This window comes from Rhagoletis zephyria, unplaced genomic scaffold (assembly GCF_001687245.7).
Source record: "Rhagoletis zephyria isolate East Lansing unplaced genomic scaffold, Rhagoletis_zephyria_1.1 Rzeph_scaffold_00147, whole genome shotgun sequence".
Taxonomy (NCBI): domain Eukaryota; kingdom Metazoa; phylum Arthropoda; class Insecta; order Diptera; family Tephritidae; genus Rhagoletis; species Rhagoletis zephyria.
Genome location: NW_016157231.1, coordinates 330945 through 355565, shown reverse-complemented (window position 1 = coordinate 355565; position 24621 = coordinate 330945). Strand labels below are relative to the sequence as shown.

General features: G+C 34.9%; 1 protein-coding gene across 2 annotated transcripts in view; it reads left to right on the top strand.

Annotated features, from left to right (window-relative positions):
* The window catches only part of neb (kinesin family member nebbish), a 146865-nt gene that overhangs the window by 75382 nt on the left and 46862 nt on the right, over window positions 1–24621 (top strand). For both annotated transcript variants that reach the window (XM_017638878.1, XM_017638869.1), the window contains exon 4: window positions 17434–17793. In XM_017638878.1, the coding sequence (XP_017494367.1) occupies window positions 17434–17793 (360 nt within the window). The remainder of the gene's footprint in view (window positions 1–17433; window positions 17794–24621) is intronic.

Below are 24621 nucleotides of genomic sequence, written 5' to 3'. Positions count from 1 at the left end.
ACCGCCCACTTGTGATCACATATATGTATCTCGCTAACCGTTCTAGCAATTTGTACCAAGCTCGGTATGGTTATTGTGCTTGCCACATAAAAGCAAACCGTTGAAAATTGTTGAAATCGGACTAAAATTGAGGCCGCTTTTCATATAACGGTAAATTTCAGAAATGCTTGAAATTTCAATATTTCGAAATTTAAGGGCGCTAATTTACTTAAAATGTATACACCCCAGCTTATCATGTAGCGGTAGCTTTCAGAAAGGAGGAAAACATATATTTAATACTTGCGCCGGGTATTTAATGTTCGGCTCCGCCCGAACTTAGACTTTCTTACTTGTTTGGTTTAATTTTATATATTCGAGAATTTATGTGACAAGTTTTACTTATACCTATCATTTTCTTATAGTCTTATGATTCGTTTATTTTTATTTTTATTTTTTTCTCTTTTGTTTGATTTTCTTTATTTATTGAAGGAATACGTGGAATATAACTATCATTCTCGAAAAATGGATTCTTTCGAGATTAAAAATAGAGAACTTTCAGACATATTATTAAAATCAGATACTAAAATTACAGAAGTGTTGTTAAATTATCTAAAGAATAAATTTAACCTTTCTACAAATTTGGAAAAAGCAGTTGAAAAGAAACTTTCTCAATTGTTCTTGCCAACTTTAAAAAAAAGTTTAAAGAATCTTTAAGTATGGAAAATACATTTCTTCAAAAAAAAAAAACCTTTACATGCAGAAGCACAACAACTGCTACTTAACGCAGAATCACATTCTTCACAAGAAGGATAAATTGGATAAAAAATCATACCAATCTTTCCTGGATATTTACGCTTCTAACCTTCATTGATTGAATATTCTAGAATTTCTGCTTTAATTAGATAGCTTTATCTTGCCTTCACTGGTTGGATATTTTACCGATTCTGCCTTGATTCGCTGATCATTAGATCATTCTGACCTTTATTGGTTGGACGATTTGTTCATCTTGGCTTCACTGGTTGGATGTTATACAATATTCCTTAATATTGTCTTAACAAGAGAACGGAATTGTTTATCTTCAATTTAAAGCATTTATGCATTTTTTAATTAAATATTTTTAAACAATCTAGTAGAGTAAGTCGGCAATGTTACTAATTTTAACCCTTTTTGAGAAAAACAACAAGTTTTGTTGTTTGAGTTACTATATATTATATTTATTTATAAAAAATTTTTAACAGTTGACTAAAATTTTTCGTTTGTCAGCATTTACATAGAAAGTATTCATTACTTGTTTTTTATACGTTTATTATATATTTTTTATGTTTAAATAAGAATGGTGAACAAAATGTCACTGATTAGATGTTCATAACAAAAAATAAGCAATTTGTTTAATTTTTTAACATTATCTTTAAAAATGTATAAGGTGTTTCTATATTAATATACGCATCTATTGTAGGTGAAAGAAAAAAAGGACGTTCTTATCTTTAAATTAAAAAAAAAAACTTATGCATTTGTTAATTAAGCTTGTTTATACAATTTGATGGAATACGTTGACAATTTTTCTTGCTCCATACAATCATAAGAATCTTTTTTCTTTCAAATCAGAAAAAATAAACAAAATTATCTGATATTTGAATGTTTAAACAACTAAGTATAATTTTTTATCATCATTTAAATCAAATTTATAGACTTTATATTTTATACGTGAATTATACTTCATATGCATAAAAAATAACTCTTTTTTATAGGTTTAGTCACTGTGGTCAATTAATTGTTTATAACAAAATAGAAAAAGTTTAAATTATTTAATACTACTCGAAATTATTTGTAAGGTGTCCCAGTATTACTTTAAATATATTATGTAAATATAAATGAACTTTTTTTAAATTACACTTTAAAAATGTTTTTTTTCTTTTTATAAAATATATCGTAAATTAAAAAAATAAACATTTTTTTTTAATTTGCTTCCACAGATTGATAGCAAATTTTATTAGCTTTAATTAAAAAAAAGACTTTGAAATTTAATGAAAATTGTGATCTCTAGACTGATTTGTCCACGACCACTTTATTTGCCGTTCATCGACCAAAGGGGACTTATCCGAGTTGGAGGTCGTCTTCGACATAGTAATTTAGAGTATTAGTCTAAGCACCAAATAATTTTACCAAAAAATTGTATTTTCACAAACATTTCAGTTTGTTCGTATCATTTCCAGTATCTACACGCAGGGTCACAAACACTTCTTTCCTTACTGCGCCAACACTATTGGCCTATCGACGGCAAAAGGTTATGCAACAACACGGTGCATCGATGCATTATATGCTTCCACATAAAACTAGTAAAGAAAGATCTATTCATGGGCGACGTTCCAAAGGAACGAGTGCAGCCTGGCGCGCTTTCTTAACCACTGGAATTTACTTCTGTGGGCCGCTACTGGTTCACTCTCAAATTCGAGGCAGAGCACCCGGGAAGGCTTATTTGGCCATATTTGTGCGCTTTGCTACCAAAGCTGTGCATATAGAGGCAGTCAGCGATCTTTCCACCGCGGCATTTATCGCATCCCTACGTTATTTTATTGCGTGAAGAGGTCTTTGCACCACAATAGCGATAATGCTACAAATAGGCGCGAAAAACGAACTCGATGAGTTAAATCGCTTGTTGCGCATCACCCCATAAAAAAAAATCGGTACTGTTTTTCCATTGGAATTATAAAATCTATTATATTTTAACACGTTCACCAAAATATTTGAAACTACGTCCAAATATGAATAAAAATAGTTTCTTAAAGATGTTTTTTGAAAAAATCCCCTCAAATGACAAAACGGTTTAAGCTTAAAAAATTTACATAACAATATTAAAAAAAAAATTTCAACGGGATCGTAATAATAATATTTTTGATGCTGTTTTTTAACATTTTTCAAAGATTGGTATAAGAAAAACTTTATTAACTGAACCTAAACTCTTCCGATTTAGACTTGTGAGGTATCATTGGAAAGATAATTTCTCACCCTTTGTATTTTTTTGCTAATAAGCTCATTCAAAGGATGAAAGAGAAAGGTAGGATGAACGAACATCATTCAAAGTTGAATTAAGATGTGTTGGTATTTGGAAAAAAAAAATTGGGACACGAATGACTTTTTTGCACATAAATAAAAATGGTGGGAAAATACCTTTCTACCGAGATCCCATAAGCCTAAATCAGAATAGTTTTGGCCCAGTTATTTAAGTTTTTCGTAAAACAATCTTTGAAAAAAGTAAAAAACAGTATCAAAAATCTCATTATTATGATTCCGTTGGAAAGATTTTTAAATATTTTTATGCAGATTTTTTAAGCCTAATCTGTTTTGTCATCTGAGCGGACTTTTTTCAAAACGTTCTTTAAGAAACTATTTTTATTCATAAAAAACTCCATTTTTGGAGGTATTTTCAAATCTCGCTTAAAGCTTAATATTTTTCCGAAATATTTTGGTGGACGTTTTAAAATATAATAAGTTTTGTAGTCCCGGCGGAAAAACCGCAACTTTTTTTTTGTGATGCAGTCTAATGTCTGTATATTTAATACCAAAAAAAAAGACGTATAAATTCGCATTAAACATTATCTAATCTTATTCGTAATCACTCAGATCGTCTTAGAACTGGCTCAGCATTGGAGTCTTCACTACGCCGTCTTTTTCGATCACATGATCTTTTGTACGTAATAATAGTGGGATTAAATCTAATTACTTTGCCTTGATATTTTTTCATTTGATTCAAATGGGCAACTCTAGTTTTGCCATTTATTTTTATAAGATACCTAACACTACTCAATTTCTTAACAATCATTCCTACATCCCATTTACTAAAATTATTCAATACGTTTCTATACAAAATTGAGTCATTCGGTTTAAATTCATTTACTTTTACAATATCTTTTTGTGTCTGTTGTGTCTTATAACATTTCTTCTTGCAATTATTTTCTCTTTTATGTAACATAGTTTTCTCGTTTTGCCCTTTTCCCTCATTTGACTTACGACTCTTAGCAATATTTAGGTTTACGAGATCTAAAAGAGTTTTCGGTATATATTTAAAGATAAGCTCAGCTGGTGTGGAATTAGTTGTTGTAGTTGGTGTGGTTAGATAATAATAATAATAATAGATTGGCGCTTACACTTATGTTAGTGTTTGGCCGAGCTTCTCCTCCAACTTGTGGCGTGCGCCTTGATGTTGTCACACAAAGCGGAGGGACCTACAGGTTTACTCCGACTCCGAACGGCGATTGTCATTTTATGAGAAGCTGTTTTTCATGGCAGAAATACACTCGGAGGTTTGCCATTGCCTGCCGAGGGACGACCGCTGTTAAGAAAAAAACCTTTTTCTATATTTCTTTGCGATGTTGCTTTGACCAGGGATTGAACCCAGGTGCTGATGAGTGAAAGCGCGCACTGCTTACCACTACACCACAGCGGCCGGTGTGGTTCGATACTTTAACAAAAAGTTATTTATCTTGAAATTCCATGACTTAGTTTTAGTCTTTGGGTCTAATAGGAACTTCTTCAATGGGATTTTACAAGTTTGCACTCCACGCTCTGCACTTCCATTCGATTGAGGGTGATATGGCGGAGACTTTAAGCATTCTATGCCATTGCTTTTACAAAAGTCAAGAAAAGTTTTAGACCCAAAAGGTGGTCTATTGTCACTAACTACTTGCTTAGGTAATCAAAATATGGCCAAAAATGTACGTAAAACTTTTATAACGACTTGAGCATTTTTAGGTTTAAACACTTGCTTCTATCAATTTAGAATAAGTATCAAAAATATTTAAATAGTAGCACCGATGATTTTACAGAAATCAATATGAATGCGTTCGAATGGATATAAAGGAGTTGGCCATGAAGTTAATACAGGTTTCTGAACATTTTGACATTGTGCACATGCTATACAATTTTTCACAAAATTTTTGATATCCGAATCTATGCCTGCCCACCATACGTACGTTCTTGCAAAAGCTTTCATCCAACAATTCCTATGTGTTCACTACGCAATAGGTGCAGAACTTGACGTACCAAACTTTTTGGGATTATCACGCGCTCACCATAACAGCGCACGGCAGTGCGCGCGAGTGACGAAAGCAGCAACAGTAGCATGCTGAAATGACACGCTTATATATACACGAGATTTGGAAGTTTTTATCCAGACGTCCAAACGACATGTTGATATCGTTGGAAAGGTCTTGCAGAGTGTGTCCAGAAAATATATTCAAGCTTCGTAAACGATTAACCGGATTCTTAAAAATTAGGCTAAAGTGTTGCGAAACGAAAAACATTTTTTTTTGCTTTTGCCGGTTTAAGGGGGCATGTGGGCACACCCAACATTATTAGTGTTATTCTATAGGCCAATACCTTTCAACCGATACCTTATATATTAAGTTCCGGCCACTAGTTGGAAAGATATAGAGGTAAATGTGTTTTGGTTCGTGTCTCCACTACGAGATGCTTTGGTATGTATGTGGCGTCTGTACGTACCATCATTTAATTTTTTTCAAACTTTCAGGAATTAAAGTACACAAAAAACTAAGAAGGTTTTGTTCCAGGATGTTTTGATTCGTATGCCTGTGTGGGCGTGGCTGCTGCCTGAAATTCGAAAAAAGGCAATTTTTTAAACTACCACTGAGGCCGCACTACTCAGTCCATGTCATTGATGTGGATATCAGTAGAAGGATCTTCAAACAAGCTATCTAACGCTATCTTTTGTGTTTATAAAATATAAATAGAGATTTCGGGCATTTTCTGAAAATAGAGATTTCGGGCATTTTCTCAAAAACTGGTCAGTCGATTTTATTCTAAGTTTCCACAAGTCTAGCCCAAAACCTTAGCTTTCATCTGGTATATAGCTTATATCTGGGAAAACTCTTGTTGTGGAGATATTGCTATTCAAATTGAAAAAATGTCGCTCCAAAAAGGGTCAAATGGTTAAAAATTAGCATATCCGTCTAATATGGTTACTTTATGATATAAAAATAACATACCCAGTTCCCCGAAAAAATCGCCCATTCCCCGATTACCACTTAAACCGAAATTCCCTGCAAATCGGGGAATTTCCCGCGAGTTGACAAGTTGAAGGATACAGCTGTGCTAATCACTTCGTACATGTCTTGGAAACCACAATTTGTGTGTATTTTAGAGTTTTTTTCAGTCACATGCCGAAATTGTAACATTCTTCCCCATTTTAATTGCAGGTATGTACACAGTATTTAACTATGCTACATGGGTTTATCACCCGCACTTAACCTACCTGGTATTTACCTATAGTTGTACATAAATATGTATGTATGAATGCATTTAGTTCACCCAATGTGCCGCTACTACTTACATACATATGTATAAATTGTCACTGAGCAAAACTAATTGAGAAAAAATCATTAGTTTAATAGCACGAGTGCAACACCGTACACGTGATAGAAGTAAAACTTCTTAAAAAAAAGGCGCATGTGTGCGCCCCACACCCGGTAGAAATCTTAACAACAATTAAACTACGAGGCAAGTAGACGAATACAGTTGTTTATTGTCCAAAGTTGGTACCAAGTTGATAAGTTTTTATCATTTCTCATATTTTTTTTTATTTTTAATTTTTTCGAATACATATCATCTTTGATATCATCATATATCCTTGATCATCCTTTTTCGCTTTATTCCGTATTCGAAAAACTATGTTTCAATGGACACATCGATTTGAATACATGATTTAGATTTAGAAAATATTTTTAGCAATTTATTTGAGAAAAATAAAACATTTATGGCCTTATTCATAAAATATAAAGCAGCTTTAAAAAAGGTTTATAAACTGTAAAATTTATGAAAACGTCATTTTATAAAGCCCTTTAAACCTACNATCCTTGATCATCCTTTTTCGCTTTATTCCGTATTCGAAAAACTATGTTTCAATGGACACATCGATTTGAATACATGATTTAGATTTAGAAAATATTTTTAGCAATTTATTTGAGAAAAATAAAACATTTATGGCCTTATTCATAAAATATAAAGCAGCTTTAAAAAAGGTTTATAAACTGTAAAATTTATGAAAACGTCATTTTATAAAGCCCTTTAAACCTACTTATGAATAAGGCCATTAGTTTATTGTTTGTATTTTCGTCGATTTTAAATTTGCTACCCCAAAATATTGATATCAAAAAAAATACCTCCTTGAGGTAAAATTTTCGAGTGACGAAATTGAACTAGAAACACAAAATTTATGATATCAATTTCGTGACGAAAATTATACGCATTTTTAAACTGCCTTTCAAACGTACGGAAAACCTTTTTTTATTTATTCGGAACGTTCCGAATTTCCGTTTACTGCTAAAAGCACAATTAAAAAAAAAAAAACAACTTTGGCAACGATTCGTATGAATAAAAAAGATTTTCCCTACGTTTGAAAGGCAGTTAAAAAATGCGTATAATTTTCGTCACGAAATTGATATCATAAATTTTGTGTTTCTAGTTCATCTTTCGTCACCCGAAAATTTTACCTCAAAGAGGTGTTTTATTTGATAAAATAGACATCCGTCTTCCGTTCCCAATGACATACGCTTTGTATAATAATTCAAAAACCCTTTCTTGACAATTTCGGCCAACCATTTACTACAAACTTGTATACTTTTTTAATACTTCATCATTTTGCAAGTGTTTGAAAACATCTTCAATTTTAAGAGGCAAATCATGCACTAAATAGAAAATATTTATGCTATCGGTGTCATCGTATGTGCTTTCCTGCAATGGTAATCGGGATAAAGCATCCGCGTGACAGATTTGTTAGCCCTTCTTATATTTGATTGTGTAATCATACATTGACAAAAAAATTGCCCACCTCTGAAGTCTATTTGACGCAACAGCTGGAAGGTCCTTTCTACATGAAAAAGTTGATGGTTGTTCTCGATAGTAAAGTGCAGGCCGTATAATATTTAGGAAATTTCCCCACTGCTACTATTATAGCCAATGCTTCTCGATGCAATTGCGAATAGTTTGTCTCAGCCGGCTGAAGAGTACTTGACGGAAACATAACTGGACGCTCTTCACCATCTATTACACAGGCCAACAAAAATGAAAAAAAAAATGTTGGTGCGACAAATGTTAAAGCTATTTTTGATAGACTTTTTTGTGCTGATTACGAATCCGTAAGTACTAGAGCTCTAGATACCCGGGTATCGAGCAAAGCGAGTAGGTCGATACTCGCTCGATACTCGTTCATTGCTCAACTGCTCAAATGTTTGTTCAAAATTTTCGAGTTTTTGAACAATTTCATAAACAAAAGAAAATTTGTAAATTGTATTTGTCAGCAGCTGCTTTCTAATTCATGTTATATTATTAAATACTAATGTAACAATCTTTGCATTATATATCAATAATTTGAAAAATTTAAAAAGTTGCTACCAAAATTTCCAATACAATAAAAAAACATTGCTCAAATTACTCGTAAAAACTCGAATTGCTCGAGCTCATGCTCGAAAATTTTCGAGTAATGAGCATTGAACAAGTGTGCGAGTACTCGCTGCTCATATACCCGGGCTGTTTGAAAATGTGCGAACAAAATCGAGAGCTCTAGTAAGTACAAAGGATCCCACACGTACAGGTTTTGAGAAAATCGAGGTCAAAGTGTCAAAAAATCGGGCTTTTGCAATATTTGAGAAGCTCTAGGAAAGAGTAAAAAGGTGATAGAACCTTCCACTTAGGCTTAGATTAAAGCAAGAACCCTCGACTACTATCCTTGAAAATACCATTCCTGCACATTGAATTTATGGTCACTTATAGCCATTTATTGAGCAGTAAAATTTGACTTTTGGCGAAGTTTGAGTCCCTGCCGCAATTAAACAAGAGGTGATAGAACCTTCCACTTAAGCTTAAATTAAGGATTGAACTTTCGACTACAATCCCTAAAAATACCATCTCTTCGTCTTGACCCTAGGATCACTTATAGTCGTTTATTGAACAGCAAAAACTGATTTTGGAAGCATTTTTTTCAATAGCACAATTTGCCAGCATTTTTTTTTTTGTTCAACAAATGACTATAAGTGGCCATCAATTAAAGGTGCAGGGATGGTATTTTCAGGGTATGTAGCCCAGGGCTCTAGCTTGAAGTTAAGTCTAAGTGGAAGGTTCTACCACATTTTAACTCTTTGCTCGAGCTTCTCAAATATTGAAAAAAACCCGGATTTTTTGACACTTTGACCACGATTTTCTCAAAATCTGTACGTGATGGAATCTTTATAATTACGGATTCGTAATCAGCTCAAAAAAGTCTATCGAAAACAGATTTAACATTTGCCGCACCAAAATCAGTGTTGCCCTGTGTTATCTGAGACAATACTCCTCCTACGCCATATGAACTCGCGTCGCACGAAACTACTATCGGCTTCGTTGGATCGTAATGCGCTAATACTCCAATGTCCACAACTAGTTTTTTACTTCGCTCAAAGACTTCTTGGTGTTGCTTTCTCCAACTCCACTTAACATTATTTTTAGTCAGCTCATGGATTAAAAGCAAACTCGGACGACAAATTACGAATGCAGTGACACTAATAATTGGCCATGCTCAAATACAACATTCAGCTGCTGTTTATTGGTTGGTGCTGGAGCTCGCACAACTGCTTCAACTTTTTTCTTAGATAGTGTTATACCGTCTTCGTTAATGGTATACCCAATATAGTTTATTTCTTAAAAAAAAAGGCACTTGTCCAAGTTTATTTTTACGTTAAACTTTAATAACTTTGGTCAAATACAGCGTAAAGGTTACTGTGGAGTTTTCCAAAATAATATGTGAAATTTTGAAGGGACTTAAAAAGGTACTAGTATATTTTGATGACATTCTGATTTGGTGGGTCCGATTTGGAAGAGTGCAAAAAGAACCTTTACGCTGTATTTGACAAGTTATTAAAGTTTAACGTAAAAATAAACTTGGACAAGTGCCATTTTTTTAACGAAATAAACTTGCTTGAGTTTTGAGCCCGTATACTTACCTTCTGAATTGGAATAAGCCCTTATGGGTATTAATAGTAAGTAATTCCTCGATCGCTCGGACATTTTCACTTGAAGCCAAGCTCCTGTGAGGTCTTATTTACAAAAAACTTCCAACCAGCCAGATTTGCGAGTATTTCGTCAATGCGGGGAATCACGAAGTGTTCCATTTCAACGAATCTATTGACAGTTCTTCGACAATTTACGCACAATATTATAGAGTCGTCTCCTTTATTCACGATTACTTCTGGACTCGTCCATTTGCTTCTATATATTGATTGGATAGTGGCATCCATTGAACATATTTTTGTTTTGTTACTCGAGATTTTTATATATTAATTAATATTTTTGTCTTTGTAAAATTAAAAAACTTATATGTTTTAAAAAATACTAAATTTCCAATTTCCGGCAGAAAATTTAATTTTTTTTCCTACTAACGAGGTATTTAAATGAAAAAAAAAAATTTGCGCACTTTTTTCAAAACATTAAGGTTTTCGCCAAAAAAAGCTGATATTACTTCCAATTTTTTTGAAATTCTGTGACGCTATTTAATAAAAATTATACACTACATCAAAACTAGGTTCATTTTTTGTAGTATTAGTAGGTAGTTTACCTTAATACCTTAATTTTCTGCAATTTTATAACTTTTTCTGAATCTTAAGAAATATGGCTTAAAAAATGCTTATAATCTTAACAGTTCCGGCAGAAAAATATAAAACGTCTTCACAGATTTTAGTAAAGCACATCAAAACGTACCAAAATAGTAAATTAAAAATTAGGCACTCTTAAAATTTTTTGTGTATCACTTTACCAAACTTTAGCAATTTTGGGAATTCCAATAAAAAAATCTCAAAAGTTTTCGATAGCACAAACAACTTTTCCATAAGAAACATTTACCAAGAATTATTTGTTTTTTGTACATATAGTAGTAAAGTAATACACTAAAAACTGAATTTTTGACAATTTTTGTGTAACACAGTAAAAAAAGTTTTTTCCGTTCAACAGTTTTACCTCAAATATTTTGTGACTTTAACGCCCTCTATGTTAACAAAACGAAGAGTTGGTAAATTAAACTTACCAATCTATTAAAGGTGCATGTATATTACTTAAATATTCTAAGCACTTTATTTTATTTTAATTTTGCATATGTGACAAAGCACTGTGCGACGGCCTGCCAGCCGAGCTATTCAAGTACGGCGGCGAGGGGCTGATAAGGTGCATGCATCAACTCTTTTGCTCTGCCCAATTCACAAGAAAGGTGACCCCGGCATACGCGCATACCAGTGTTGCCAAGTTTTGAATTTGAAAAAGCACTAAAACCCAAGAAAAGTCGCATTTTTGCTCGAAAAAAGCACACAATTTTTATTGGAGTATTTAAATGTTACAATTTTCTCCGTTTTGCTTAGTTTTTCTACAATTCCTATGGAACGAAAGCAAAAACCAAAAATTAAGTTTCATGAAGTATGTGGTAGTTTAAATCTAAACTGCAGTCTCGTATGATCTTATGAATTAAATGAACATAAAGAAATTTTCTTTCGACCGCTTAACACCTGAAACATAACGAAATTTTATTTTCCTTTTTAATGTGTCTTATAGATTTTTCTTTTCTCGAAATAATGTTTCATTTATTCGGCCCTGCGTCAGGGCTGTCAAGCTTTCGTGTTCCTTTCGCAGTATCTTCACATGTATATTGCGCTCTCTTTCTTTAAAATGTGGCACCTTGATAATGTTGCCATATGAAGGTGACATTTTTTTCGAGAAAAGAAAACACCATTATTTGAGGGTATTCACTAGCGCATAGTGTAGGGTTGCCAGGCATACTGCTTTTGGGAGTAAACGTACTCCTTTTTATTGCAATGTACGCCCTCGCACTCCCAAAAAAAAAAAATATCCGGAAATATACTCCTTTCTTAGTTTTGTACTTCTTTTGTACTCCTTTCTCCAGCTATTAATATTTTATCATAAACAGGGTGTAAAATGATAACTGTCGCACTTTTTTTTTTGAAAAATAAAATGGCAAATTTCCCCCATTTGAGTAATTTTTTCTCCCCTCTGCAATCGAATAGACTTGGAACCGGTGGCTAGGAGGCCATTCATTCTTCTTTTTCTTTTTTTTTTATATAAAGTCTAAGAAAAGGCACACCTGAAAAAGACAAAGCTGGAAAATGCAAATAAGGATTAAAATTTTTAAACTAATTAATAAAATTAAAGTAAAGTATTTACAAAGTTAACAATAAAATATTTTTCAAAAAACCGGTGCGACAGTTATTATTTTACGCCCTGTACTTTGCCATTCATATTGTGGCGAACACTACTAAGCAAAGTTAAGTGTGATAGTGAAAAGGTGTAAGCATGGTTGTAGCCAGGTAGGTGTAGAGTGCTCGGGTATAAAAAGCATAAAAATATTAAATTAATTATAAGGCTTAAATTAAAAATATGGCCTTACAATCAGGAAGAGTCTGGAATTATTTTGTAAAATTTAGTTATTTATTTTTAGTCGACTTCCAAAAAAGGAGGAGGTTATCAGTTCGTCGGAATATTTTTTTTTTTTTTTATGTATGTTACCGCATAACTTTGGACCACGTCAACCGATTTCGATAATCCTTTGCATCGGAAAGGTAGTGTCTCAGAGGTGGTCCCATACTAATCTGGTTGAGATCCGATCAGTGGATCATGAGATATATATATATATATATATATATTTTATATGGGAGTTTTTTTTTGCTAAAAATTACTTGTTAACATTTATTGTTGCTTTGAGAAATATATCTAAGATATCTTTGTTTGTTTGTACCTAATTAATGGTAATTTGTAACAATAAATTGTACAGAAAATCTAGCAACCCTAGCATAGTGTGAAAAATATTTTTGTGCCAAAAAAGCTGTCTGCTCTTTAAATCCCTACCGGTTTTGACTATTCTCTTTTTTCAAAAGGTTCGTTAGATACCAATTTTAGTATTAGGAGATGTTGCTACTTTTTTGTATAGTCGTAAAAATATATAACAAATTCAGCCCAAACTAAAGGTCTAAATGCGATTCCTGGTCCCAGCAATGGCGAATTACCGAATGTAATTTTGACATGATTGAAATTGCTGCTACATATTTTGTTGGTAAACATATGCTCTCTCGCATATGATTGCCATTGTGACATGATTTTGTTTAGATTTTTGTAAAGTGGCTTAAAAAACTTACGATTGCTATAAATTTTGCAATTAAAATCCACCATAGATCAGGTATTCACAATACCCCAAATCTTGGAAAAGACCCGCGAGAACAGGATTGACTCACACCATTGAATTTGGTATCCCCGCGAAAGTAATATGGTTGTGTAAAATGACGTTGAGCAATACCATCAGTCCCGCCAGAATTGGGGAGGACCTCTCCGAGCCGTTTGATACCAAACGAGGTTTCAGAAAAGGTGACTCCCTTTCTTGTGATTACTTTAATCTGATGCTGAAGAAGATAATAAAAACTGAACCGCTCAGCCACAATCCTTTACAACAGCGTACAATTGCTAGCGTATGCCGACGTCATCGACATTATCAGTTAAAAAAAGAAGGGCTACGTCTGTTCTGACTTCTCGGAATTATATAGAGAAGCAAATGGAAGGGATCTGTGGGTGAACGAGGACACAAACAGTCAGAGCATACACTTCTTGGCACACACGTCACGGTTGAGAGTTACAAGTTTGAAAAAGTAGACGACTTCGTTTATTAGGGAGCCAGCATTAACACCAATAATAATGTCAGCCTTGAAATCCAACGGAGAATGACTCTTGTCAACAAGTCTACTTGGACTGAGTAGGCAATTAAGAAGTAAAGTCCTCTCTCGTCGTACAAAGATCACACTCTATAAGTCGCTCATCTTGTCTGTGCTAGTGTATGACGCGGAGGCATACACAATGAAAACATCTAATGAAGCGGATCTTGGAGTTTTCGAGAGAGATTTTGCGAAAGATTTACAGGCCTTTACGCGGTGGCGATGGCGAATACCGTAGACGATTTAGTTTAATTCCCATTTTGATACCAAAATATGCGATCACATGAATGGGGAATTTTCTATCTGGTGCTTTCTAAAGCAATATTAAGCCAAGTTTTTCATTAGCAAAGGGGAGAAAACAATTTTTAAAATGTTGACGTAGTCATGTTGCTCCATAGTCGTATTTATTCAGTTATTTCGACACTGACCACAACTTGTTATATCGGCCCAAGACAATTCGGAGCTACCATAGAATTACCAAAAATTCGGTAGGAAATTAATTATTATTATAAATCAGCGCGACTACTTGGTCGCTTCAAAACTGCATACTCAAAAATTCAATTGGGCGATTCCACCGTCACGGGTGGGACATTTGAACAGGAAAAATTGGTCTTTCTTGTTTAAATTTAAGTATAAAGTACTGAACAATTCTACATTTTGATAAAGCTACACCTAATTGACTATTATATGAGTTATTACAAAATAGGTAAAAAATGCCAGCTTTTGTATGGAAAAAATCTGAGTTATTTCTTCTGTCACGGGTGAGACAAAAAAAGAACCTGCTTTTGGGAGCAGATATATTTTACGAAAACTCTGCGAATTTATTTCACTTTTCTGTGTGAACTTGATGTCTTATAATAAATCACAGAACCACGAATGCAAACAAAGCAAAAACTACAACAAAAATGATGGATTTATTATAAAAAAATCCGAAATTCCTCTGTCGCGGGTGGGACAACATTTGTCACAGGTGGGACACGTACGAATTTTTATATGAAAATGAGCTTTTAGTGTGGTCCATATTAAAGATTAGTTATGAAAAGATATAAGAAGCCAAGTAGGGGTTCAATTCACTCACGTTTTATCTTAGTATAGTGCCTTTTATATAGAAGAAAAAGCCTAGCACCATCAGCCAAAAAAGTTATTAAAAATCAACGCGATCTCCTAGCGTCTTGAAATTTTCACTTTTTCCTACTTAAATTTAATACGCTATAAATCTGCATACCTGGAATTTTTCTAGAAATTATGAACAAAAAATTTAAAATTTTTGGGTGTAACTGTTAAAATTTGTGGAAATTTATAATTTTTGTACGAAGTTTGAAATGTTGGTTTATGTGGTTCTGGTTATGTAATATGCTAAACTTTTATAAAAAAAAGTATGAACATTAAATAAACAAAATACCAAAACTGGTCAAAATGTCACTTAACTTGATCAGCTGACCACAAGGGTATATAGGTAATGGGCGAGTCCGCGCTTCCGCCCTTCTCCCCTGCGTCCACCTCAACAAACAAATAAAGCTTATCAGCCCTGTAAATCTACCTCTGGCAACTGTACCACCCGTAGCTGTCACGGGTGGGACATGCTTGACTGTTGAATTATTATCTAACTATGTGGAAACGAAAATGCAATTGTGGTAAACATTGACAATGACGTTCTAACATTATGTAACAAACCCGAAACACAACTCCAACTTCTGCAATTAAATATAATAACTTTTACCTTTTTTTGTCACGGGTGGGACAAGACCAATACTGCTTAATAATAACTCATAATATAGACAAAGCACTCACACAATTTAATACATTATACAATTTTATTAAACGCAGATGAGTTCTAATACATATTTTTCGTACCAAACACTTGAATTAAGAATAGCAAATTATATGACAGTACTTTCAACACATCCTACTTTAAACCTACTCAAAAAATTTACTTATAACTTGATTTTAAAACGTAAAAAGGCAATAAAATGATTTTAAAGCTTTAATTTGTTATTTTTTGGTTGATTCAAGATTTCTATTCATGTCTTATCCACACATTGATCGTTTTATAAAGAAAAAATTTTGTGCTCTGAGGTTCAGTTTCCCATGGAACCTCCCAATTTAAAATGCTTGAAATTTTGATGAAAATTTGTTGAGTTGTTCTAAATTGTGTATAAAAATTAAAACTTTAATTAACATTGTTTTGGTTATAGCATGAAAAACATATTTAAAATAAAGTCACCTTTTGAATGATTGTTTGAGTCACTGTTCACACATAATAAAAACCCCTATTCAGGCTACATGTCGTCCATTGCACTGTTTTCATGTTTCTTTTACTCTTTTTTTAAATCGACCTACTTACCCCGTTTTCGTAATCTCCGTACCAAGAAACATAGAAAATGATGTTGGACACTCATCCCGCTCAAAATGTGTGCTCAACTGTATTCAGCAGATGCCCAACGTTTATTAGTTTTGAGTTTCTCAATTAAACTTTGTAACATGTCTCGCAAAAAAAAAAACGTATAACAAAATTGGCCTTTTAAGTCATTAAATGTTTTCCCATGTCCCTTGTAGGTCGCATGTACGATCCCAGTGGGAAAAGTAGTAATGCATTACCTGCGTGATCAAGAATAGGGATGCAAATTTTGAGCAGTAACATCGGTACATCGATGTTTCGATGCATCGGAGAAAAGAATATCGAGGCTAAAATACATCGCTAGATAAACATCGATATATCGATGGTTTCCGATGTTTTGCAATTTGTTAATTTCTAGTTAAATTTAAAGCAATATTGAATACTTGAATAATTATGAATGTATTTTCCTGTATTTTATTATCCTTTCTATACCCTATTATTAGAATCAAAATGCATTCCCTCGTAGGGTCGTTCGGGCCTAAAGATCCTAGGCCTGATCTTGTTGAAATTCTAAGGGGTATTTGGTTCTGTTTTAACGGCTAGGTTATTAGCATTCAGAATGAATCCAACAATTTTATTGAGCTTGGGGCCGTTTTTTATGAAAAATGTTGTGGAAAAGCAACAATAATTTACAAAAGTAAGAAGTTATAGCGGCTATTTGGAAGATCACCACATCTACTTATCAGACTTCTTCAACCGCGGTCACTGAGGAGATGTGGTGATCTCCGAAATAGCAGCTATAACTTCTACTTTTTGTAAATTATTGTTGATTTTCAATAACATTTTTCATAAGAAACGACCTCAAGCTCAATAAAATTGTTGAATATAATTGTTATAAGGCCATAAATAACACAAAAAATCTGAATGAATAACAAATTTAAGGTCAGCCAAACATACTGAAAGAAAGTCGGAATGTAATGTATTTCTTATGAGTTCTAGATTCTATTGCTGTTTAATATGTAATCGGCATTCTAATGTATCCAAAACGTCCCAAAAAATTCATATTAAATCACATTCATTCCCTGATACTTGGTAATGCAAAATTGAATGCCCACTTTTCGTAGGAAATGTGCATTTTCGAATGTGATTAGTTTTTTAATTCACATACGCGGTTGCGCATTATCTTGATACGCGGTTTTGCATTTTGTTGATACGCGGTTTTGTACCTTAAACGACGATATGCACAAGATCCTGAACAGCCCTATTATATTTTACCACTGCGATATAAATACATATGTATATGTATATTTTAATTTCTTTGAAAGTTTTCACGATTTAACAAATTGAAGTTAACTAATTTTAATCTAACAGGTGGTCGATTTCCAAATGGCACATGAAGAGATCTTATACAAACAGGAAGAGAAACTTCGTTGCGAATTGGAAGAAGAAAAGCGTGCGGCCTTGTCGCGCATAGAGTTGGAACGTGCGGAAAACGAGCGAAACTTCAAGGAGCGCATGCAAAAACTTGAGTTTGAACAATTAACATATAAGTGTAATAAAGAAATACTGGAGACGGAAAGAAAAGCATTTCACGAAGAGGCCGAAATTAGCAAAGACAAAAATGCCATAGACGCATCTTATACTCCAACTTTTAAATCGAATTTGCTTGACGACATTAATAATATAATGCAACACCCCAGTGAAAAAAGTCTACATAATACACAACTTATGGTATGTACTCTCCCTTTTTATACATCTAGTTTTGTAAATCAATAAGTTTTAAATACATATCGCACACCTTCTGCAAAAGAAAAGGGGCACAAGGAAAAAAATGTGCGTAGGTTTTTTTTGCATAAATCAATTCATAGGATTTACTCCAATTAATGCAAACAGTTTTTTTTTCTAACTATAAAATTCTGTTATACCTGTTTTTTGTAGTAATTGCGTTGAATCTTTACCATCCATAAACAGTTATATTTTCGGATCTAATTTTTGAGTTGTGCCTCTTTTGAATATGGTGTGCGATATGTATGCTTATATGTATGAGTCGATCAGGGATGTTGCGAATATTTGCATTCGCATTCGTTATGCGAATGATTCGCATCATTTTACACATTCGCATTCGTATCCAACGATACGAATGTTTTGCGAATACGAATGTCTACAAGGGCAGAGAGTCCCCTCTAATATTGTTGAAAGGGTTCTAAAAGCCCGATTCTGTGCACTTGATAAATAAAAAAATTTTATAATTTGTCAATTTTTTATTACTTATCAAGAATTGGAATTCTAGCACAGAAATATATTAAAGCTCTTTTCTTGATAAATTATCAAGATTGAAAATGCTATTGACAAGCGTTTACAAGTTCCACTCATGTGGAAATCAGTACCCCTTTTACTTGATAAAAATCTTGATAATGTTTCTTTACAAATAATTTATCAAGAAATCACAGAACTGGGCGGTAAGTCTGTCTAACCAGAGTGCGGACAATAACCGGCTTTTAGCATCAGGCGCTAAACGGTTAAGTAGTAACTATATCAAACAATATTGATGGGCCTTCAACAAGTACTGCAAAAAGTTTTGTGACATTTTTAGAATAGGGCGGTAATGCTCAATTGAAGGCCTATCTTAAAGAAAACCGAGCTCATCTCGGTGAAAATCCTCTCGATTGGTTTAAAACTAAACTAAAAGACGACAAACTGACAGATCTGGCCCGCAAATATTTGAGCGCCCCAGCCGCCAGCGTTCCAAGTGAGCAATTGTTCAGTGCAGCCGGCCTTATATACGAGCCTCTAAAAAATCGACTCATGGGAGAAAAGGTAGCAAAATTACTTTTTTGAAATATAATATGCCCCTTTTCAATTTTGACTAGTACATTAAAACACTGTATAGGTTAAGCACTCGTTCAATGTACTAATAATTTACAAATTTTTTAAGTAATAAAAACGATGACTTAAGTTGATTATAGCTTTTTAATGTTATTCCTAACATTCGCATTCGCGAATGTGAAAAATATGGCATTCGAAACATCCCTAGAGTCGATACATATCAAACCTATCTAGCTCACCATAAGACAATTTTGGGAAATTGTGGTTCTTTCTTTTCTTGTTTTGAAGCAAAATTTCCTTCTTATGGTGGACTTAGGCAGGTGTGATATGTATGTATCAGTAGCAGAGCACATATAATTGGCTGTAATAGCCTTAAGCTAACGCTCTATTCTATATTAAATAGTACAAATTCTTTTCACAGCTTTTACGGAAAAATATATCAAAAAGTTTAAAATTTTCAGTTACAAAATTTTTGTCACCGATACAGAATTGAGCTATTAGTCACCTATAAATAAATACATTCAGGGCTTTCACTTATTCCATCGCAGGTTCGATTTTGGTGAAATCTACGAAAGTGCTATCACTGAATCCGAATAGCTACGAACGTAAATTCGTAATTCGTAGAGAGCCTTCATTGAATCCGTTCGTAATGAAGATTCGTACAGTTAGTCTATGACGAGCCCCTAGGATTGTTCTATATCGAAAAAATATACCCCTTGGTTTTTATTTTGAAATCAAAAAATATTTATAGGGCACTCAAAGCGCTCGAAGTTGTCCGCCTATTTTATATGAAAAAAAAAACTTTTGTACAAATGGTATAGAATTCTTGAAAATCAATATTATTCGATCGGAAAACTCTGGCTCTCTTCAGGAGACTTCCAGGAGACAATACCCAATGGTTTATTTAACCCTGCTGAGATAACTTACGTCAGTGAGACGTATGCTTTTTGAATTTTATTTCAAAATCGCCAAACTAAACGTGATTTTTGTTGAAAATAAGAATAATTTTGTGGGAAAACGCAATCAAGGTTAGGTTAGGTTAGGTTACGGTGGTTGTCATTCCGCACGGAACGGCAGAGATACACATTTAGGCCATTTTGACCCATTGTGACGCCACTATGAACGAGCTCTTGTTCCTTTCCCTTAGTTTCCCAAATGATAGAACCATCGTGTAACTTAACGTATTGTTGAAGGTCGCGGACGTCCACAGAGTTGAGATCGGCTAAACACCGAAAAGCATGCTCATTGAAAATAGCAAGTCTTGACCCTGCCAGAGCGGAGCAGTGGCAGAGATAGTGTTCTACACTATATATGGCCAGATCTGTTTTGTAACAGAACATGTTGGTTCTTTCGCCCAACGTTTGTTGGCCAATTCAGTGAAAATAGATTTCAGTCGGTGCTTACTCGAAGACAGGGGAACGCCTGCATCGAGCGCAGAGTTTGCTGTGCGTAGTTCAGTTCCCCCCGCCAGCTCATCTGCCACGCAGTTTTTCCGTATTCCACTGTGCCTGGCAGTGTTGCCGTTGTGCGACTAAAGGGGCAATTTGACCCTTTTTAAGCGGCAATACCCTTTGACCTGACTTTTTGAATTTTTGATTTTTTGACCCTTTTCCAAAATTATGTGCGGCTTTTGCCCCTTTTCAGAGATTTTTTATGAAATGCTAACAGAATCATGCTACTAAAAAATATTTCCTCCCTGTAAGTACGAAAAAATGCATCACTTAAAACTTGNGCGACTAAAGGGGCAATTTGACCCTTTTTAAGCGGCAATACCCTTTGACCTGACTTTTTGAATTTTTGATTTTTTGACCCTTTTCCAAAATTATGTGCGGCTTTTGCCCCTTTTCAGAGATTTTTTATGAAATGCTAACAGAATCATGCTACTAAAAAATATTTCCTCCCTGTAAGTACGAAAAAATGCATCACTTAAAACTTGTAAGGGAGATGCAACTCTCTCCTTGCAGCAACTAGATTTATGTGTATGTTTGCAACCCTGTTTTGTGCAAAGCGTGTGACCCTTTTTTCGTCAATGACCCCTTTTTTGCGACTTTCTGAAAATTCTCAACGGCAACACTGGTGCCTGGGTACCCATACCACGTTAATGGTGACTTTTGCGGCAAGTTCGTTTAGGGTACTTCTGCATTCGGCAGCCACTTTTGAGGAAGTGTTACTGCACTGTAAAGATTTAATCGCTGCTTGGCTGTCAGAATAAATAGTGACGGATTGTAGACAGTTTGTGCCATTTTTAGGCCATAGGGCGGCCTCCCTTATGGCTGTTAATTCGGCCTGAAAAAAGCTGCAGTGGTCAGGGAGCCGTCTGCTTAGGTTTAGCGAATGTTCTTTGGAGGAGATTCTGCTTTCAACTTTATTGTCGAGCTTTGACCCGTCCGTAAAGATAGCGGTAGATCCTGGATCTAAGTCCGAGCGGTTTACCCAGTCGCTTCTGTCTGGAATTCTGGTAGAAAATGTAATCCAGCTTATGTAGGGCTGCTGGAATGGTGCCCAGAATTTTTGAGTGACCGAACCGAACATGGAGGGACCATGTATGAGCTGCATTCAGTCTAGTTGCGTTGCAGCTTGCCTGATATCTACCGTAAAGATCGGTAGGGGGAAGATTCAATACAGTCTCCAGAGCCCTACTGGGAGTAGAGGGCAGGGCACCCGTGATTAACATGGTTACCGCCCTTTGTACTCGGTCCAATACGCCTCTGTAAGTGGATTTTTCTAGAACCGGCCACCATACGGTGATCCTATAGAAAAGGATGGGTCGTACACATCCAGTGTATTATGTGTGGTTTCATCCCCCATCTTTTCCCTACCGCTGCCTTACAGGCGTAGAGGGCGGTAATGGCTTTCCTGGATCGTTCAGTAAGGTTCCGCTTCCAGTCCAATTTCCTGTCGAGAATTGAACCGAGGTATTTAAACTCGTTGGATAGTGTAAATCCCACCCTGTTTAGGGAGGGGGCTGAAAAGACGATATCTTATATTTCCTCGTGAATAGTATCATTTCGGTCTTGGTGGGATTGACTTTAAGTCCACACTCCCTCGACCAGCTGTTTACGAGACAGAGAGCGCTCTGCAAAAGTTCGCTTAGCGTTTGGAGATGCTTGCCCGTTTCTGTAAGTGCAATGTCGTCGGCATACGCTACGACGTGACAGCCGGTACTCTGCAGTCTCATCAGAATTGAATTTACTGTAAGGTTCCAGAGTAGGGGGGAGAGAACTCCTCCTTGGGGAGTACCTCTCGTAGCATGACTTAGCTGAAGAAAATTTGACCAGTACATTAATTGCATTTTTGAAATCCAAGTTAGAGGGAAAAGCCCGCGAAGCCATACCTACACAAATAAATTCTGTTAGTGACATAAAATCTGCTCTACGCAATAGAATCAGACCTGACAACTCGAAAGTTGTGGCTGGGAAAATAGCGGCGTTACACGTTAACAACAACAATTATTCAGACTTTGCCAAACGCGTTGAAGATTTATCCGATTCACTTGAGCGGTCATTAATTATAGAAGGAATGACTCAAGAAAAGGCTCACGAAATGGCGTGTGTCGTCTAAACGCCAGATCTGACTTAGTAAAATCAATTTTAGCTTCAACAAAATTTTCAGACTCTAAAGACGTAGTTGCAAAACTAATTATAGAGCAGAATAATGAGGTGAAGGAGCGACAGGTTCTAACTTTTCGATCGCGTGGTATCAATACGTTTAGAATTTCACGTGGTGGCTATCGTGGGACTAACCCAACTCGCAATTTTACTGGCTATAGGAATAACAGGTCATTTTCTTCCTCTAATAATAATAACTTCAATAATTATAGCAGTCAAAGATATCGATCCGCTAATGGGAACCGCTTTAATAATAACAACAATAGTTCACGAATTAATTCCAACAACAACACCAATAGGAACAATAATGCACGAACAGCAGACGGTAGGAGTAGGAATGCAAATGTCCGTGCTTTAAACGCTCATGCCCCTCAGGAGCGAACACTGGGGGAGCAACAACTAAACGATTTTTCTACAGCAAAAAGCATTTACTGCTTAAACCTAAACTATTCAGATTTCATCCAATTACAAGTTTCCGGGTCTAATAAATTATGTACATTTTTGGTCGACACACAAGCCGACATCTCCTTAATAAAAATTTCAAGTTTTTGCAAAAATTTTCCAATCGATACGAATGATATTATCCGCATAACGGGCGTTACTTCTAATACTGTTGCTACTCTGGGTAAAATAACGACAAATTTGACTTTTTCGGACTTTTTTATAAAACATACGCTACATGTGGTTAACGACGACTTTAATATTCCAGCAGACGGCATATTGGGTAAAGACTTTTTAAAATTCAATAAATGCGTTATCAGCTACGCAAGCAATTGCATTTCCTTCTGGGTAGGTAACAAAAAAGTCGCGATTCCGATTCTTCACCAGAACCACTTTTTGTGGAATTACAAGAAATCGATAGCGGTGTATTCACAGCACGAACGAAATAAAATACGTAAAGAACTGTAACATTCGGACTGAAAAACTCTCTAATTTTAACGTTTACTCCATTAATAAGACAAGAAACGATGACAACCGGACAAAAGAACTGATTAACGTTTTGAAAAAACAAATTCCTAGTTACGCTGAAAGCAAATTACTTAACTTGTGCGTAGATTACGCAGACATATTTGCACTTCCCGACGACAAAATGACGTTAAATAACTTTTACGAACAAAAACTAAGATTGACAGACAATAACACAGTTTACATTAAGAACTACCGATTACCATATTCCCAACGATAAGAAATAAATAGTCAAGTTAACAAGTTGTTAGAAAATGAATTAATCGAAGAAAGTTACTCGAATTATAATAGTCCTTTAATTGTTGTTCCAAAAAAAGATACTAATGGTAAAAAAGCATACCGTATGTGCGTAGACTTTCGCGCTGTTAACAAAAAATTGATTGCCGATAAGTTTCCTCTTGCTCGAGTAGACGACATTCTAAATAACCTTGGACGGGCGAAATATTTTTCAATCTTCGACCTTTTTTCAGGGTTTCATCAAATCCCTTTACATATTGATTCACGTGACGTTACCTCCTTCAGTACGGACCGAGGAGCTTTTAGATGGAAAGTATTACCGTTTGGGTTAAATGTAGCACCAAATTCATTTGCGCGTATGATTACAATTGCTTTTTCCGGTATTCCGCCTAATGTGGCATTCCTTTAAGTTGACGATATAATCGTTATTGGGTGTAGTGAAGCACATCACATTAAAAATTTAGCGAAAGTTTTTGACACTTGTCGAAACTTCAACCTAAAACTCAACCCCAATAAATGCAATTTTCTCCGGCCGGAGGTTACATTCCTAGGCCATAAATGTTCAGCCAAAGGTCTTTTGCCAGACGACACCAAAATAAACGCTGTTAAAAACAACTAAGAAAGTCTAAGTTCGGGCGGAGCCGAACATTAAATACCCGGCGCAAGTATTAAATATATGTTTTCCACCTTTCCGAAAGCTACCGCTACATGATAAGCCGGGGTGTATACATTTTAAGTAAATTAGCGCCCTTAAATTTCGAAATATTGAAATTTCAAGCATTTCTGAAATTTACCGTTATATGAAAAGCGGCCTCAATTTTAGTCCGATTTCAACAATTTTCAACGGTTTGCTTTTATGTGGCAAGCACAATAACCATACCGAGCTTGGTACAAATTGCTAGAACGGTTAGCGAGATACATA